At 42.3% G+C, this 19,211-nt stretch overlaps 1 protein-coding gene across 2 annotated transcripts in view; it reads left to right on the top strand.

Moving 5' to 3' along the window:
* The window catches only part of SDK1 (sidekick cell adhesion molecule 1), a 662,005-nt gene that overhangs the window by 563,313 nt on the left and 79,481 nt on the right, over positions 1 to 19,211 (top strand). For both annotated transcript variants that reach the window (XM_075069178.1, XM_032767751.2), the window contains exons 28-30: positions 3,570 to 3,668; positions 13,236 to 13,430; positions 17,619 to 17,820. In XM_075069178.1, the coding sequence (XP_074925279.1) occupies positions 3,570 to 3,668; positions 13,236 to 13,430; positions 17,619 to 17,820 (496 nt within the window). The remainder of the gene's footprint in view (positions 1 to 3,569; positions 3,669 to 13,235; positions 13,431 to 17,618; positions 17,821 to 19,211) is intronic.

Here is a 19,211-nt window from a genome sequence, read left to right as displayed (position 1 = left end):
CTCTCCTACAGTTTTTGTATATTGCCATTCCCGATATCTGATTTGTGTCCATTTATCCTTTTCCGTGTGACTGTCCAGTTTGGCGATGTACATGACAGAGGGGCAGTTGGAGATGATGGCGTATATTACATTGGTGGAGGGCTGCAGGTGAATGAACACAGTGATGGTATGGCTGATCTGGTAGGTCCTGTGATGGTATCGCTGGTGTAGATATGTGGGCAGAGTTGGCATCGAGTTTGTTGCATGATTGGTTCGGAGCTAGAGGAAATTAGGAAACAGATCAACAGAGCCAACGTGTACCCAGAAGCCTCCTACTGCAAGACAAACCCAAGAAGAAACCAACAGGACTCCACTGCCATCACATACGCCCAGCTAAGACCCTCCAATGCATCATCAGGGATCTACAACCCATCTGGACAATGATCCTACACTTTCACGGTCGGGTGCAGGCCAATCCTTGCCCCAGACAACTGCCAACCTGAAACGTATTCTCACCAGCAACTGCACACCGACCATAGTAACTCTAGCTCAGAACCATCCATGCAACAAACCTCGATGCAACTTGCCACTATTATTACACCAGCGATACATCACAGGACCTAACCAGATCAGCCATACCATCACTGGTTCATTCACCTGCACATCCCACAATGTATATACCGCATATATGCCAGCAATGCCCCTCTGTCATGTACATCGGCCAAACGGACAGTCACTACGGAAAAGGATAAATGGAACAAATCAGATATCGGAATGGCAAATAACAAAACCTGTAGAGAGCACTTCAACCTCCCTGGCCACACTATAGCAACCTTAAGGTGGCCATCTTGCAGCAAAAAACTTCAGGACGCAGACTTCAAGAGAAACTGCTGAGCTTCAGTTCCTCTCTGCAATTTGAACACAATCAGCTCTGGACTAAACAAAGACTGTGAATGGCTTGCCAATTACAGAACAGTTTCTCCTCCCTTGGTTTTCACACCTCTACTGCTAGAACAGGGCCTCACCCTCCTGTTGAACTAACCTGCGTTATCTCTAGCTTGCTTGCTAGCATATATATACCTGCCCTGGAATTTCTCCTACCTGCGTCTGACGAAGTGGGTATTCACCCACGAAAGCTCACGCTCCAAAACGTCTGTTAGTCTATAAGGTGCCACAGGATTCTCTGCTGCTTTTAATAAAAATCTAGCCCTGACTGGGCCTGAAAGCGATATGGAGTTTGGCGTTCCAGTAAGAATGTTCTGCAAAAGAACAGCTTGTGCTGCCTTTACCAGGGAAGGTACTTTGATTGGGCATCAGGGAATGAGAAAAGTCCAAATGCATGCACAGCAGGGAGAGGATTTCCTCCCTTCAGTTCTCTGCTTAGCCATTGGCTGAGTAAGTGGGGATGGGGACAGTTGACTGGCTGCTGAGTTTCTCTCCCCCGACTCTTTTCCCTGGCTCAGCCATGCTGGATGCTGCAGAAGTCACAGAAAGTCACAGAATCTGTGACTTCCTCAACCTCTGTGACAGACATGGAGCCCTACTTATAACACTGTTTAAATTGCTGACTCGTCATAACTTGCAGCTGGTGTCGTGGGGTAAAGGTGAGAAGAGCCAGCTTCCAGAGGTCAGCAAGACCTCCAGGATTGTACAGCTGCACCTTGTTCTCATGAAGCAGAAGAACTTTGAAGTCTTTGAGTACTGAGGTTCCCTTCACATGCCTTTGTGACCTCTGTCACGCCACCCTGCTTATGCAGAGAACCAGGGGGAAGAGGTTTCACAACTGAACTGAGTGCCTGAGTAGATGAGGAAGGATGTACCTCAAGTTATTTTTTGGTTTGTGATAAGAGCCCTGGAACCCTCACTGGAACAAATTAATTAAATGCCTCATACATGAGAGCTGGGCAGGCAATGAAGTGCCCCTCCACAAGGTAAAATTAATAAAGTTGCAGCCTTCTGTTTAAACCCAACCCACAAGTCTATCAATCATTCATCTGCTTGTTCTGGTCAATAAGAGACTGACCTTTGAAAAGTGACCATATAGGCTTCCCTTTGTAATCCCCTCCAATGCTTCCTATGAGCTCAGAGATTCCTCTGTGCAGTTTGACATGCTGAAAGGACTAGAGCAACTTCCTGTTTCCATTTTAACTTGTCTGTGTGGTCAGAGCATTCCTGGTGTATTTTCACTGAAGTTTACATCAACAGTAAAAATATTTTTCAGCTTTAGACATGTCGAACACTTAAAGGTGACCATTTTCTCTGCATTTTCAGTAGGGTATAAGCAAGTATAAAGAACGTGGCAGTTGAAAACTCTTTTTTTGTATTCATCCTAATAATAATAAATAAAATAAAAATCCCAAATCCTTTCGGATCTAAAGCTCCCAACAGAAATTAAATAACTGTTGATTTCCATGAGCAACTTTATTGAAATAATTACATTGGACTGAGAACATGTTCAGACTTCTGATTTAGTACAATGTTTTCTGCAGTCTCCAACAAAGCACTAAGGATGTGCCTTGCAGAGAGAAAGAGTGCAATTACCCCCAATCATTGCTTTAGTCATTCTCCTAACACACTAGCTGTGTGGTAACTTAGCCTTTTTCTAAGAGACGAGGCAGAGTGCAGATTATTGTAGCAAAACTCTACAGGGAGACAGTGCGTTCACTGAATTCCATAAACCAAAATATAATGAGAAACGTTTAAGGTTATTTGTCAAAGACAAGCTCATTATAGCAGTTCCCTCCTAAAGTATATGTTGGCAAATGACACAAATTGTTCTTCCATCTCCAAACTCCTGACGTAAACATGTTGTGTCTTCTTTCAGTTCGATTTAATTAAAAGTATCATCAGTGAGAGTGCAGGTGAGATTTGTGCTTACGGAGAATTTCAGAGCCTGCGTATTTGTGAATTTGCATAAACTCACCTTGTGAACCTGAGATGGACAACCTGGGTGCCAGGCATCTGTGCTTATAATGAGCTTCTGACTTCACAAAGGTTCTCGAGCCTAGACACCCGTACAAAATGCATATGTAAAATCAGAAGAGAGTTCAAAGCTAGGGCTGCCTGCAGAGTTAGACAGTATTATTCAATTTCAACAGGCATGAAGGGGATTAAGCTGACACATTCTCTCTCTCTATCTGTAAAGATAGCTCAGTGCCTCGCACCATAGAATATAATCAGCTATGTAGTGACTTAGATGAAGTGTGTAATCTGATTGGCTCACAGGGATTCCCAGCAATGCTGTTAGGAGATCATTCTCGCACAGGCCAGAACTCATTTGTCAAAGCCTCCTTGTTACACACTATTATAGGTGCAGCAAAGCATTCTAGGGTGTGTGGTTGCGGTATTATATTTACTCTTCTGTGGTGCTAGAGGCACCCAGCCTTTCACAGAATTCCTCATAATAAAACCAGTGTGTGCATGTACAGCATCATAAGCTCACAGCCATCTCTGGAGTTCTGGTTAGATACTGCTTGGCCTGACTTCTGTATAAAGCAGACAGAGAAGTGTTTAAACAAGCAGCTGTCATGGAACTAGCAGTTCCTTTGGTACATAATATCCACTTTTGTGATTTCTGTTCTTCTTTTCAGCCCCAGGACCTCCTGTGAGGCTGGTGTTCCCTGAAGTGAGACTGACATCAGTACGAATTGTGTGGCAACCACCAGAGGAACCCAATGGAATTATTCTGGGTAAGAGAGGCAACATTTAAATTTCCAAACACAATGGTTAGGAAGAGGCGGAGAGAAAACAGAAGGAGAACTATGAATATGTGCTTATTCTTCCTCTTACTTTCAGTACTATAAAGCACATCCAAGCCAATTCATAGATGAACAAATTAAAATATTACATTGCTGTCAGCTGAGAAGTGTGGTACCTCTTGCTGGGGCTTGGAAGGGTCAGTGAGAGTCTGTATAACTAATGTAACACTCTTTTGATCCCGAAGGCACACATTTGCAAGAGTCAGATGCACATGTCATCTCATGGCACTATATTTAAATTGTCTCTCATTTTCCTGTTTTGTATCCTTTTTGGATGAATATTTGGGGAGTTGCCTACTACTCTGTGGCAAGGGAAGAGTTGTTTTTTTCCTCTTGTGATGCCAGGGCCACCTAAGCTCTTAGTTGTATGTGTTCTTGTGTTTTGCTTTATTGCTTTTCTTTGGAGAATACCATCTGTCATGTCACAAAGAGTTAACTCACAATTACCTTTTTATCAAGAGCAATAGTAGTAGCTAACTCAGTTACAAGAATCTGTGAAACATCTTATCACCTTTTCTTTACCCTGACCTGTCAAGATGGCTTTCCAATGCACAAACCAGCAGTCACTTTTACAAAAACAATGGGATCTGTATGAAGATGTTTACAATATATTAATCCATTCCTACCTCTAATAATAAAGTACTGAATAGGTAAATAGCACTTTTGTCTTCAAAGCTCTGGACTAATATTAATAATCCTCCCACCGGCCCTGGTAGGTAGGTAGGTAGGTAGGGATGCTAATTCCCATTTTAAAAATGAGGAAATTGAGACCCTGACTTCTCATCTTGTGCTCATTCTTTTAGACTCTGCTGCCTCTGTTCTGTCTCTAGTGTTACCTGGCATTGCTGTAGTTTGAGTTTGTATTTAGAATTCTGAGATTATTTCCCATAGCATTAGGATAATTTTAACATAGACCATTAGTTTGGGTTTTACTGGGTTGACAGTGTCCCTTTAAATTACAGGCTGGTTTTTTTTACATTTTGTTCAGATCTTGAGTCAATAGCTGTTGAAAGCGTTCAGGTTCACAGCCTCCAAAAGTACTCAAGTGAGGAAATCCTGGCACCTGAAGGAGCAGGAAAGTCATAAAATGTGATCTGAAGGCAGCTGCTGCAGGGATCTCCTGAACACAAGGAAAAAAATTCTTTGCATGAAAGTTGGCACGAGTTGGCTGTCAGAGACAGAATCCTGCAGTCTGAGGTGTTGGGTGTGTGGTTTGCGGGTTTTGTTTGTTTGTTTTTTAAATAAAGGAGTACTACCTCCTATGTGCTTATTTACTAGGAAACTAGGATTTGAAGCACAGAATGTGTCTACAGAAAACTCCAACTGATAAAGAATATTGGGAAAATATAAAAAAACCCACTCTATAAACTGTGCCTCCTCTGTCACACTATGCCTCATTACTGATCTTTGCCTTATCTGTTTGGACTGTAAGCTCCTTACAGGCAGGGACTATCTCTTATTCTGTGTTTACACAGCATCTAGCACATTGCAGCACCATTCTTGATTGACTCTTATGCACTATCTCAATAAACCTGATAAATAATAACATGAGGATCCAAGGAAGGAAATAATTAGTTGGCAATGTCAGAATGAAAGGGTAAGAATTACCCACATAGGGTATTTCTGGTCCCTTCTAACAAAAAAAGAGTGTCTCAAAAATATGTGAAAAACAGCATAGCCCTGTAACACTATTGGAAAATGAAGGTTACAATTTACTCTTTTTTCCTGTATTGTTTTTTAAATCTCCTTACTGCAGTGAACTTTTAGAAAGCAATTGTAACCATCACAGCCAAGTGTACTGAGCTGGAAATGGTGGTGAAAATAGGCTAATACAGTTCTGGAGGGTGCCCTGCAAACTATCAGTGGTGCTGGAAAGAGAAAACATCTTCTTTTTTTTTTCCCCCAAGAGCAACATTAGAATCAAAGGCTTAGAATCAATGTTTCTGCTCTGCTAGTGTGGCCCTCTGAGCATACAGACACCTTTGTAGCTAACATTTTTGTAATCCATATTAAAACATGTTCTAGCATTTCAGAGAGGAATTAGCAGCATGCAACACTGGCAGGCACCTAGAGGGAAAAACACTTGTTTGTTTAAATATTTTACTATGGAGAGCTGCAGATATTTCTAACTCCTCTTTTGGGAGTGTTGAAGTAACCGCCTGGGCCCTACTCTTCCTCCTTTTCTGCATTCCACCCACTTGCCACAAGACACAGGTCCTTTACATGCTGTTTAAACAAAGTGATGCATTACTATGGATATGTGCTCTTCATATCTGTGAATGTTTCACTGAAAATGAGAGCTCATTCGGCACCCTTCCGGTCCCTGGTTAGTATTCCTCATGGTATCCTTGTGTCTAACATTTACCTGAAGCTTATTGCAAAACTGTGTGTAAGAACTCGTCTGAGAATTAGAACAAAATTTGGATATAATCCATGTTTGCAAATTCACATTTTAATCCTGTATTGCATTTGCACACACCCTGGCCCTTAAATAGCGAAAGTGGTAAAATGAACAATCTAGATGGCTTCTGCACCAGGCAGGCTGTAACCTCTCAATATCATTCAGCTTTTCCTAAGTTCTATGACAAATTAGTGAGTGTTTATCGTTCTGATGCATCATAGCCCATGTGAGCAGTATTGTTGGTTCTGAAGGCTTTTGTATGGTGACGAGCTTGAAAGATGCTTTAGTATTCACTATCTGTAGTCATTCTCCTGCCTGTTTGCTTTGGGGAATCAAGTGATTGTGTTACAGTGACCTAACATTTAACAGGTAGTTTAAACTGTTGCCTTTTATTCAGTTCAGAAAGCACAGGCATATGAAACTGATTGCAGACATGCAAAAAGTATTTGCAAAAAGATGCTCGTACAAATGTAAGCACATTTTTAAAAAAAGAAATTCCTAAAGACTGTATCTACTTTTTTTTATGCATGTACTGTGAGCCTGATCCAGAACCCACTTAAGTCAATGGAAAGGCTCCCCGGCAATGGTAGTGGGTTTAGGATCAGGCTCTGTGTGGGAAAAGAGTAAGGAAAAAGCTAAAACACCTTCAAGTTACAGAGACAGCTTCAGGGCAACTGCATCTGTATTCCTACTCAAGGGTTCTGGCTCCTCAGCCATCACCGCTCTTGGGTAGAGACCTGTGTTCCTCTCCCTTCTGAGGGGCTTTTCCAGGCTGCACAGCTCCCTGCCTACACTGAGATATTTCCAGCAAGCCAGACTACCTAAACAGGCCAGCATCTGCACTTTGCTTCTCTCCAGAGGCTATGAATAGCTGTAATTGCAGTCACAAATTACCACCGCTCTTTGTAGGCACGCACATTTATTCTTAAGGTTAAAACATTCAGAGAAAACGTTAACAAAAATGAACCTAGACACATGCTAAAAAGCTTGCAAGAAGTCACCCCACCTCCAATCTCAGGCTGTGGTAGGTGTCAGTCCTTCAAAACCCACAACTGTTTTTTTTCTGGGGCTACAAGTTCATTACAAAATCAGATTCAGAACCAGAACCACCAGAAATAGTTCAATCTTCCCTTTATACAGCTTTAGCCTTTGATCTTGGCCTCATATAACAGGTGATCCAAAGACAATCACCCTCTCCACATGGCAAAGCTTCAGGAACCTTGAGGTTTTGCATAACTGGATGTGGGGAATTTTCATTCACCTCTCCCTAGGTATTCGCCCATCAACCTAACTAGTACCTCATGGGGAAGTGGATTACCTACACTGATGGGAGAAGTTCTCCATCAACCTAGGTAGTGTCTTCACTGAAGCACTGCATCATTTTCAGTGTAGCTATTGCAGGAAATTGCCATATCTGTCATGGATACTGTGATTGGCCATCTGGAATATTGCTCTTCTTGAAGAATATCTTCCTGTCCCAGAAGATGTACTTGAGCCACCTCTTAAAGCTTTTACATTTTTTTTCCCCCCGTGACCCTCTGGTGTCTTATATGAAAAAAGCCGTATAGTCATAACCCTTGTGTAATTTTTTTCATTCTGCATTTAAGTTTTATTCATATTTCCCTGACTCTGTTCAGTAAACTTTCCAGCTCTCCTCTCTGCCAGATATCTGGGACTCTCTTATCCTTTGTTCCTTTCTGAGCTTCCTTGTTCATCTGCAAGAGCCTTTATAGCTCCTTTTGCAATTATTGCTACATTGCTTCTTAATGCCCTGAGACATGTATTAATTTCACTTTGAACACTTTCCATTTACCTCTATTGATTTGCCTTGTTTGATTTTACCCAACTCTTCCAGCAGTCTTCCATCCTTTTGTTGCTAAAATTCAGCAACCTAATAATGTTACCATTTTAATTTCACTTCAGCTTAACTTAACCAAGCTCAACTGTGGCTTAGACCTCCATGCTTCAGATATTGCTTCTTTGTCACTCAAAACCAAGACAAGAATTGCTCTTCCATGACTGAATGTCTCCTGGGTACTCTGGGACATCAAAGGATGACATAGGAGAGAGTGACCTAAGAAACCAAAGATGCAGATTCCAACTATCTTTCAGGTGCTCTAGTGATAACAAGAGTGAGTTGGGCTTTAGATGTGGTAGCGTATATGCTTTCCAGTCAGGGTGATAGGAGAACTGAAGGGAGGGAACACTGGACTTCTGAAGAAACATCTGTGGGAAGAAGGTTGGAGTCTCTGGTTGCATAACCACCAAGAAGGGGAATGCTTTCCCTGACTGCCAGCCAGCAGAGCAAATGTGGGAGAGAATGACGATAGCTTGTATTTTTTCAGATTGCACTGAAGCAATTTGTATTACTGTCAGAGATAAGTGAGTCTTCTTGTTAATCTTCTTAACAGTTAAACTAGCATTAAGGAGTAGTAAGAATTTGTTCTTCTAAAACTCGGTTATTATAATTCCCTGTATGTCAATCTGTTTCCTTGATTAATTTGTACATCTGTCTATCATTAGTCTTAGCATTTAGTAATGCACATTTTTCTTTGCATTCATGTCTAATACTTATAACTTTATTTTATAGGTCAGAGGGATTAGAACAGGGAGGAAAGTGCCCAACAATAATTTGCCCTTGATAGCACACTTACCCTTTAACAACTAAATAGAGTGAGTTTGCTTTTCTCTTAATAGTCCATGTTTTTCCTCCACGCCCTAGTCTTGCTGTTTTACTACTTGTTCTTATCTTCTCTTGTTGTACTTCTTTAGCTATCTTATCTGCCTCTTTTTTCATTGCTCTTGCTACTGTATAAATTTCGCAATGCATTCTTTCTACTGTTTCCCCTACTCTGGTCACCTGTATCTGTGCTCTCAATTCTGCTTTCTGTACATGTACAGAAAGAGAAAAGATCACAACATATCCCTTCCTCTTCTTCCTACTGATCAGTCTTTCCCTGGACTTTAAATAAGACAGACTACTCTAGTGTTAAAGATGCTGAAATACCATGGTGATGAGTGCAGGATGGATGGGAGGCTTGGAACTATAGGTCAAAAGGGATAGATTACATATACTTGCCTGAAAAATGTAAGGCTGGAAAGTTCAAAGTTGGGTACCTCTGAGACATTACTGGGAGTTGCAAGTGCTCAGGACCTGTGAAAATCAAATCATTTTTTGTTTAGGTACCTAGTTTTAGTCACCCGACTGTGAAAATGTTAGTCTAAATTTCCTGTTAGCACTGCAGACCAGTATAGTTTTGGGGGAGCAAGATGGATTGTCTTCTGGCTCATGGGTCATCAACACACTTGTTAACTAAGCCCTAACTGCACCCTCTTTATTAGTGATGTAGCAGCCAGAAAGTACATAGTTTGACGTTCAGATCATAGAATGAATTTCAGGGCTATAAGCTTGGAAAACCATCTTTATACTCATAAAATGAAAACATTTGATCGGGAAGTCACAGAGAAATGTAACGGGTGCTAGCGAACACCTGGAAGAGATCTATGTGATTACTCCTCTATAGAAAGCAGCCAGAGGTTGCAGCAAAATGGGGAGAGATCAGGAAATTGTAGAGACTACAGCAGGAGTAGGCAAGCTATGACACGTGTGCCAAAGGCAGCACACGAGCTGATTTTCAGTGGCGTTATCGCTACCCGGGTCCTGGCCACCCATTTTAATTTTAATTTAATTTCAAATGAAACTTCTTAAACGTTTTAAAAACCTTATTTACTTTACATACAATAGTTTAGTTATATATTATAGACTTATAGAAAGAGACCTTGTAAAAACGTTAAAATGTATTACCGGCACGCGAAACCTTAAATTAGAGTGAATAAATGAAGACTCGGCACACCACTTCTGAAAGGTTGCCGACCGCTAGACTACAGTGAGTGTTAAGAGCTTCTATAGGGGAGACTTGAGATCAAGGGTGTGTCAGAGAGGAGCCCAGACATCAGGAGGCACCTGTTTGGGTCTCAAAGTTTGGGACGTAGATGGTGCTGCCCAAAGGCTAAGCTCCAGCTAGGAAGAGCTGAGATGATGGACTGTGAGAACAGTCTAGGACAGAAGAGCAAGCTGTGCCTATGAGAGAAGGCACCAGCGCGAAGTATAGACTTCTTTAGGGTGATGGTCTTTATTTTGAGTCCCTGTGGTCTGTTAAGAACTATTTCTGTTATTAAACTGTGTTAATGACACCCCAGGCAAAGAACTGTTTCTGCTACTAAACCTGCCCCTGGCAGGGGTGGTGTTAATCCAGAGGGAAATCTGTGTGTCATTCTTAAGGGACCCTGAAGAGAGGGAAACAGAGGTAGGATGCTGCAAAGCAAGCTCTGGCCATGAAAGGGTGCTTAGGAGATGGCCAACCCTGTTATGAGACAGTACATGTAGAGCCTCACCATGTCATATTTCAGTCACTGTTCATAGTAGAACAGCACTTTAAACCACACGATCAGGTTTCTAATCTGTGCCATCTCAGCTGGGCCTATAATGTTTCTGAGAAACTACCCAAGCTCTTACTATTCACCTTATTTTCCAAAGCCAGAAGTTTCAAACTTGAGTGCACAAAATTAAGCACCTAAATCCATGTTTATGCACCTAAATAAGTGGCTACATGTACAGAGGTACTGCAAACTCAGAGCCCCCAGTGACTTCAATTGGAGCTACAGGTAATCTGAAAAGCAAACTGGTTATTTAGATGCCTAACTTTATGCACTCAGATTTGAAAATGTTGGTCTTCCAGTCTATCATCTGTATATGTCATTATTCTTATATGGGCTGAGACCATTGGCTCCCTCTCTGTTTTTCACGTGCTGTAATTTGAATACCAAGGAAGACTGGTCTCCTACCCTTGTGCTTGTGTAGTCACAGGGTCTGAAACTCTGGGTCACAGCAGCATACAGTACTAACTTACAGATTCCCACTGCTAACAGTTGCCACAGATTTCTTTGTGACCTCCAAGGAAAAAGAAAAGGAAATACAAGGAAGAGAAATTCAATCAGTAACACCATGGAATAGGGTGGCCCCACCTGGATCACCCTCCTGCAGCAGGCCATGGCAAGACAGTCTCGTTTGCCTCGGTTTCCCCTTTCAGAATCCCCATAACTCCATGCAAACTTAACCTCTAGTCCATCAACATTACCATTACCAAAACATAGCTCAAATCATCCCCACCAAAAATCCCAAATAGTCTATTTCCCACACCCAGTGTAGATAGTCCTTAAAACCCAAGACATCTTGTCCCTAGCTGCCCCACATACCACAGACTGACATCTTTAATCATGCCTGGACATTGTCAGTCCTCTCTTTTCCTTGTTCCAGGACAGCCACCCCAGCCCTTCCAACTGGAGTGTAGCCCCACTCTTCCCAGCAGGAACCCCATGGCCTCTCTGCTGGGAGCATCTTTCACTCCCCCTAGCGCTCTCATGATTACCTTGGGTTCAGCTTTCCAGCCCTGGGGATGTCAGCAGGTAAGCTCCTCTGCCACTCCTCTGTCTTCAACCTTCTCTGGTCCTCGCTCTCTGCCTTGGAGATGCCAGCCAGCAAACCCCTCTTGCTGCTCTCCTTGCCTTCACCTTTTCTCCAGGAAACACCTTCTATTTCCTTCCAGGACATCCTCCAGTCCCTCTGGTCTTTGGCAGCTCTCACCTGCCTTTCCTGACTGAACCAGTCTGCTCTCTTCTCTGGGTCTCCTGACTAATCCAAGCATTCTTCCTAATTGGCCAAATGGGAGCACCTGCTCTAGTACCTGGGAGCTGTACCTACTTCATTTACTGGGGCCAATCACCCTATGACATACCATCCCCATCATTACCACTGTCTGCATACACATATAACACCATTTGTATCCCAGGTAAATTCTATGGTTCACAAGATAATACACATACTCATATACAGAATTCGCTCTGAAAAGCACACTAATTCTGTTTGTAGTTCAGAAGATCAGCAAAGGTTTGGCAGAAATCTGTCACGACTGAGTTGAGCTGTTTTGTTTTGTGGGGGGGGAGGGTTGGCCATACCCTCTCTCATGTAACTTGATGGAAGCAATTAACAGTTCTGACTTTATTCAGCTTGGACAACAAAGCACCACACAAGTTCTAGTATGAATTGATTTTGGAACATAGCTGCTGCACTAAAAGTTGCCAATGAGGTCCAGGAGAAAGAGAACCTAGTGCAGTTGCTAATATTTCCAGAATGGGTTTGAACATTTGGTATTTTCTCTTTGGGGGACAGTTGTTGTTTGTGGTGTATGAGAATCCTGGAAACACTAGTTTGCACAGTTGGATCATTAATAATGTGTGATAAACTGTAAACTCATAACCGTCAGAAAGGCTTGAGAGGAGATTAGAGTCGACAGAGCAGAATGTACTAAACAGATGAAGTGTGGTGTCAGCTTTTCAGCATAAGAGATATTTTTCAAGCAGGACCCCACAGTCTCCTGATCTTCTGCCATGAAGAAGAAGAGCAGGAACCCCAAGTGACTAAAAGAAAGAGGCTTGGACCATCAACTACACCATGAATTCTAGGTCTACACATGGGCAGGAAAGATGAAAAAATAACTCCAAACAGACGTGAGAATTAACTGGGTTTGAGATAGGAATGTTGCACTGCCTAAGCAATCTGAATGCCCATGTGTTAAAAAATTCTCAATTGGCATGCTCTGCTCTGCAGTAAATGTGTATGTGTCATGGGGAGGGGAACAGTAGGGGGAGATTAGTTTCAGTGAACTGACTTGGCCTGTCAAAGTCAATTGTGTGGACTCTATTGGTTCCTGTGGCATTCTCTCAGTGTACCAATATGCTCAGGAAAGATTAAACTGTTTTCATATCCCATTCTGGTGAAGGATGAAAAGTGAAACACGTTTCATGGTGGATTAATATTCAGAAGGCCCTTCCATTCATCGCAACGTGTGTAATTTCCCTGATAATGTACTGCGTCTGGCTGGGGGAGTGGTTGTTATAAAGCTGAATTACATTGTTTTGCCTTCAAATAAATAAGTAATTAGGATGAACTAATAGTCTTGGCGTTTTTCCCCCACTAAAATATTGAAAAACAACCCTAACCTCTCTTCACTCTTCTGCTTTTATTGCTATGAATTCAGGATATCAAATCGCATATCGCCTGGCAACCAGCAGCCCTAACAAGTTCACCACAGTGGAAGTTGGCTCAACAGTCAGACAGTTCACAGCTACCGATCTCAGCCCTGAGTCTGCATACATCTTCCGGACATCTGCCAAGACCAGACAGGGCTGGGGAGAGCCTCTGGAAGCCACAGTAATCACTACAGAAAAGAGAGGTAATGCCTGTAGTCATCATGGGTTGTCATCATGCCTGTAGTCATCAGTACAATGAATATGATGAATTGTTGGGGATTGAACTTTTCTCATCAAGCAGTGGGTTGACCATGTACAACCACCTTCTGCAGTCAGACATTTTCTTTCAGGACTTTGCTGAACTTCTAAATAAAACATTTAGACAGTAGTCTCAGGAAAAAAGAAAGAGGATTAAGTGCACTAATTAGGAGAGGCAGCTGTGAGCAGACACTGTGCAGGCTTCCCCCACACTGTCCTGCCACTGCACCTCAGTTCTGACCTAAGGACTTGCCTGTTATTCCATTCTTTGGCTCTAATGCACACTGTCAGGGCATCCCCAGATTTTAATCTAACTCAGAATTATTAACTACATTCCAAATCCAGAGTCACCACTGCCCTCAGTTTACACCCATGGAACCTCATTGGTGACAGTGAGGTTTCACAGGTGTAACTGAATCCAGTTAAATACCGAGGAGATGGGTTCCTCAGAAATGTTATAGAAAAAATAAGATATGACAGAATCTGATCTGTAGAATTTTTGGTACTGGTATTTTCACATAAGCAGGAAAGTACCCCCCTTGCCTTGGAGATCCTCAATTTAGTCTGAAGATCTGACAGAAAAACTTTTATTTTAATTGTAAACTAAGAAAAATTGATTGGCTAGAGAGAAAATAAACATGGAACTCCAACATACCAATTATACAGAATCACTTTTCACAGTGGAACCACATTTCATGAGAAAGCAATAACGAGAAAGGCCCAACATAAGCAAGCCTGATGGTTCAACTGGTAGCCCTCCTGCCAATTGTGGGATCAGCTTGCAAACTTTGGCTCTTGCCTAGTTCTGACATGACAGTGCAACACTAGGGGATTTTGCATTTTATTTCTCAGTTCCTAAAATATGATTGTCCAACAAGTTCTAGATCTGAATCTGAATCTGAATTCTTCCTGTACCATTGATGTGAGGAGCATGAACAAGGCTGCACCATCCCTGTGTTTCTCGCTGTTTTCTGGAATGGCTACTTTATTGTGTTTCTATAACTTTTGTACAAGCGTACCATTGTTGGCCTATTGCTCCACCGCAACCTGGAAGACCGGTGGGGCTGGGTTTTTTTTGTCTGGTCCCAACCATTTGACCTGTCCAGCTTGGGTGGCCCTACCAGGAGTTAAAACTTCCACTGGCATAGCTCTCAGGGTCAGTGGAACGCACAAGTTTTCCTGTCGTGTCAAGGTGCCATCCCCAGGAAGGAAAATACCTGTAGAAAAATTTAAAAAATACACATACCAACAGTTCAATCCACCTTCCAGACTGATAAGCCCAAGATCTCCTCACCCATAACTGCTGTTGCCCAAGTGGAAGGTTAAAAAATGCATGGAACTTTCCAATAAAGTGTAGACAAGAACCCCGATGTCCTGGGAAACATTCTCTTTCTCAAAAATAGCCCTTCTAATTTCCAACGCTGCACATTAGCTGTTGCTGAGCACATAATTGCTCACTGCATAATTCCCACTTTCACTGCAATAACAATGTTCTCCATTATCATCAAGCCCGTAGGGATATCTTGAATATGAGAGTCATTATATAAAGCAAAACCTTTCCCTCTGTAATAGCTGGCTACGTGTCCCTGCATGTATCCCATAAAGTTGAGACCAGCTGTCTGGTCTGTGTGTCTGGGAGAGAAAGAAAAATGGTGACACTCATATCAATAAGATGAGAGGAAATGCATAAGGTGCAGCTGTTCAGTTAGGAAACAAACCAGAATATGAAAGTCTTTATAGTCTGTGCTTTCATGAATGAATATTCACTTCTCCACTAATAAAATTCACTTAATATCAAATAAAGATGGAAGTTTCAAAGGAGTTTAAAGTAGATAGGCATCCAAGTCTCATTGAATCTCGGTCAGGATTGGACACCTGACTCCTTTAGGCTAGTGGTAGCCCAGCTGGATTAGAACAGCCCATGCTGTGAGCTCAGCATCAGTTTTGAAATGGTTCAGCAATAAACAAACTCCAAATTTGGCTGTCTGCACCTTTCAACTAACAAGTAAGCATAAAAGGTATCTATTTTGTTGCAATGTTTTAAGCAAAGGCCCTGATCTGGCCCTGGGGTTCTGGGTTAACACTTAGGAGCTCATCTCCTGCCCCAGCACTCCCACATTACAAGAGGTGAGGCAGACAAGCCTTCTGACCAGGACTGCTAGCTCCTGATTGGTCAGTGTCTCCTCTTGGCCCTTTCACGCCCCGGAGGACTAAGGCTTTTTGATTGCCCAGCCTGACTGGATTTTCCTTAAACTGGGGGGCATCAGGCACTGGCATCTCTGGCAGGAGGCAGTGAAGGCATGGTAGACCCCCCCACTACAAAGATTCCTATGAAAATCCAAGTCTAAAACTTTATATATATGGTGCTTGTTATGACTTAATTATCACAAGGTGCTTCATGGCAATAGTTATATCTAGACAGCGTGGTATTTCTTGATCCTTTGGATTTACACTTTAGTATAATGCCCTTCAGGATAGTGACACCTGCTGGTTAGAGCAAAGTTGATGAGCCTTGACATTCTCCATTGTTAAACTTAACAAGAAACTCTTGCCCCTGCCTGTGAAAAAGTTCTGTTGAGTCATATGAACTGGCTTAGTTACTTCTGCAGGAAAATTAACCTTTAAGATTGCTTGTGGCTAAACTCCGGTAATGGGGGACCTCTGTAGGAATAGTTTCCTACTAACAGGGAATTTTTTTAACAAAAAAGAAGATGCTAATGGGTCATCAAGACTTTAACAACAGACTAAAACCCTGTCATGGGAAACTGGATACAAGATGTGATATGCCCAAAATTGCAAGCTAGTCAGAGTTTAGCAGATGAGAGTATTAAAGTGCCACAAGACTTTACCAGGTACTCACTTCATCTAATAGAATAACCCTGAGCACCTGTCTAGGCCTACCAGTGCAAGACAGTGACCTTTACGTTTAACTCTGCGATGCACACTACTGGCACTTGCAGACTCTGTATGGCTAATAGCTTACAAATCTTTTGGCATTCATGCATCAGCAAGAGTGTGCTGCAGAGAAATGCCGAACAATAAAGGGATTGTTTTGAGTTGAGGTGGGGGAGAGGGAATGAAGGGCTCTTTATACAAAGCTAGGAGAATAATGCAGTCAGAGGTGTGTGTTTATGGAAACAAGTGCTGATTAAGTTGAATCATATTCCTTCTTGAAGGCAAGTCACTGTGGTGTCGCCAATCCATTCCTGCTTTATTACATGCCACACATTTTAATCAGAATCAATAAACTTCATGATAAACAATTAAACAATTATTTCTCACTCTATTGAGTTTCTCTATTGAAATCAATGGGGTGAGCAGATACACTGACAAGGGAAAGGAGATCTATATTCAAACAGTTAGATACTGGCTTTTGCAGCACCTGCATTCCCATTCTTCACTTCATTTGAAAGATATTAACCATTAATTGCTCTGGAGAGTTCCCCATCTGCGCTGGGACTAGCTGTCTTGCCTCTGCAGGCTCAAGGTCAATAAGTGTGAAGGAAGAAGGCAGGGAGGGTCTGACCAGTGAGCTGAATGAGGCACTTAGGCTCAAATTCTCCACTCCGACAAGCTGTGCTCTGACATCGTGGACAACAGCAGCCACAGGAAGATGGGTGCGGTTTCTAGATCTTTGATCAGCTGGCTCAAGTGAAAGTTAGAGTAACAATATGGCCTCTTTTACTTCTGCTGCTAGCCCATAAGGGATCAGGCATAGTGAAATTTGACCACCACACTCCAGTGCACCCAGACACATACCCTCCTCCCACGTACGCTGGGCAAGGGAGCAGCTCTTTGTCCAAGGAAGTGTGTGTAGAGGGTGCAGGTGTTCTCTGGTCTCTAGATATATAAAATGTATTGATTACAAGATCTGGCTATTTGAGGGCATGGCCAACCAGCGGTGTCTTTTTTTTTTGGTTCCTAGAGAGACAAGGATCATTCCTAACACTCCTCTTTGCAACTGAAACTTGAGATATGGTACAGAATGTCTTCTTCACTGTTTCATACAGCAAATTTAAAAGCAGCAGCTTAGTAATCTGTTGCATTGCATCTGGGAAGTTCCATGAGCATCGCTAGATTTGTTTAGCTTGAGTTTCTTCCCACAGTAATACCCATTGTTTGTTTAATTGCAGAGCGGCCAGCACCTCCCAGAGAACTGAGGATACCCCAGTCTGAGGTGTCGTCACAGAGCCTGCAGTTACAATGGGTTCCTGGTAGTGATGGATCTTCACCAATACGGTACTTCACTGTGCAAGTGCGAGAGCTTCCAAATGGAGAATGGAAAACCTATCCCTCTTCCATCAGTCATGAGGCAACGTCCTGTGTTATTGAGAGGTATTACATAACATCAGAGTGTCATAGAAAGTACAATACATAACATTCCAAATATTTTATAATTTCAAAGCACTAAGCAAACATTAGATAATGAAACCTCACAACCCTTCTGTGAGGCTGGTAAGTAATGGTCACTATCCCTGTTTTAGAGGTGGCAAAGCTAAGATACACAGGTTTAGTAACTTGCCTAAGGACGTCCCATGAATCTAATTCAGAGTTGATTCAAATCTAATTCAGAGTTAACCATTTCTAGGCTCCTCCCCCAATGTTTAGTATACTAGACCATAGAATCATAGAATTGTGGCACTGAGAGAGACCTTGAGAGTTTATCTAGTCCAGTCTCCTGCACTCGTAGCAGAACTAAGTATTAGATAGACTATTCCTGACAGGTGTTTGTCTAGCCTGCTCTTAAAAATCTCCAATGATGCAGTTTCCGCAATCTCTCTGGGCAATTTATTCCAGTGCTTAACCACCCTGATAGTTAGGAAGTTTTTCCTAATGTCCAACCTAAATGGCTGTTGGAACTTGTGGAACTCCTTACCTGAGGAGGTTGTGAAGGTTAGGATTATAACAGCGTTTGAAAGAGAACTGGATAAATTCATGGAGGTTAAGTCCATTAATGGCTGTTAGTCAGGATAAGGTAAGGAATGGTGTCCCTAAACTCTGTCTGTCAAATGGTAGAGATGGATGGCAGGAGAGAGATCACTTGATCATTACCTGTTAAGTTCACTCCCTCTGGGGCACCTGGCAATGGCCACTGTCGGTTGACAGGATACTGGGCTAGATGGACCTTTGATCTGACCCAGTACTGTCGTTCTCATGTTCTTATGTTCCGTTGCTGCAATTCAAGCTCATTGCTTCTTGTCCTGTCCTCAGAGATTGAGGACAATTTTTACCTCAATCCTTGCAACAACCTTTTATAAACGTGAAAACTGTTATCTTCTCCAGACTAAACAAACTCAGTTTTTTCAATCTTTCCTCATAGGTCAAGTTTTCTAGATGTCTAGTCATTTTTGTTGCTCTTCTCTGGACTTTCTCCAGTTTGTCCACATCTTTCCTGATATGTGGTGCAGAACTGGACACAATACTTCAGTTGAGGCTGTATTAGTGTGGTGTACAATGGGAGAATTATTTCTTGTGTCTTGCTTACAACACTCCTGCTAATACATCCCACAGTGATGTTTGCCTTTTTTGCAACAGTGTTACACTGTTGACTCATATGTAGCTTGTCATCCACTATGACCCCCAAATCCCTTACCACAGTATTCCTTCCTAGGCAGTCATATCCCATTTTGTATGTGTGCAACTGACTGTTCCTTCCTAAGTGGAGTACTTTGCATTTACTTCAGACCAGTTCTCCAGTTTGTCCAAATCATTTTTAATTTTAATCC

The sequence above is a fragment of the Chelonoidis abingdonii genome, chromosome 9, assembly GCF_003597395.2.
Source record: "Chelonoidis abingdonii isolate Lonesome George chromosome 9, CheloAbing_2.0, whole genome shotgun sequence".
NCBI lineage: Eukaryota > Metazoa > Chordata > Testudines > Testudinidae > Chelonoidis > Chelonoidis abingdonii.
Note: the sequence above shows the minus strand (reverse complement) of the source record. Positions and strands in the feature narration are given on the sequence as shown.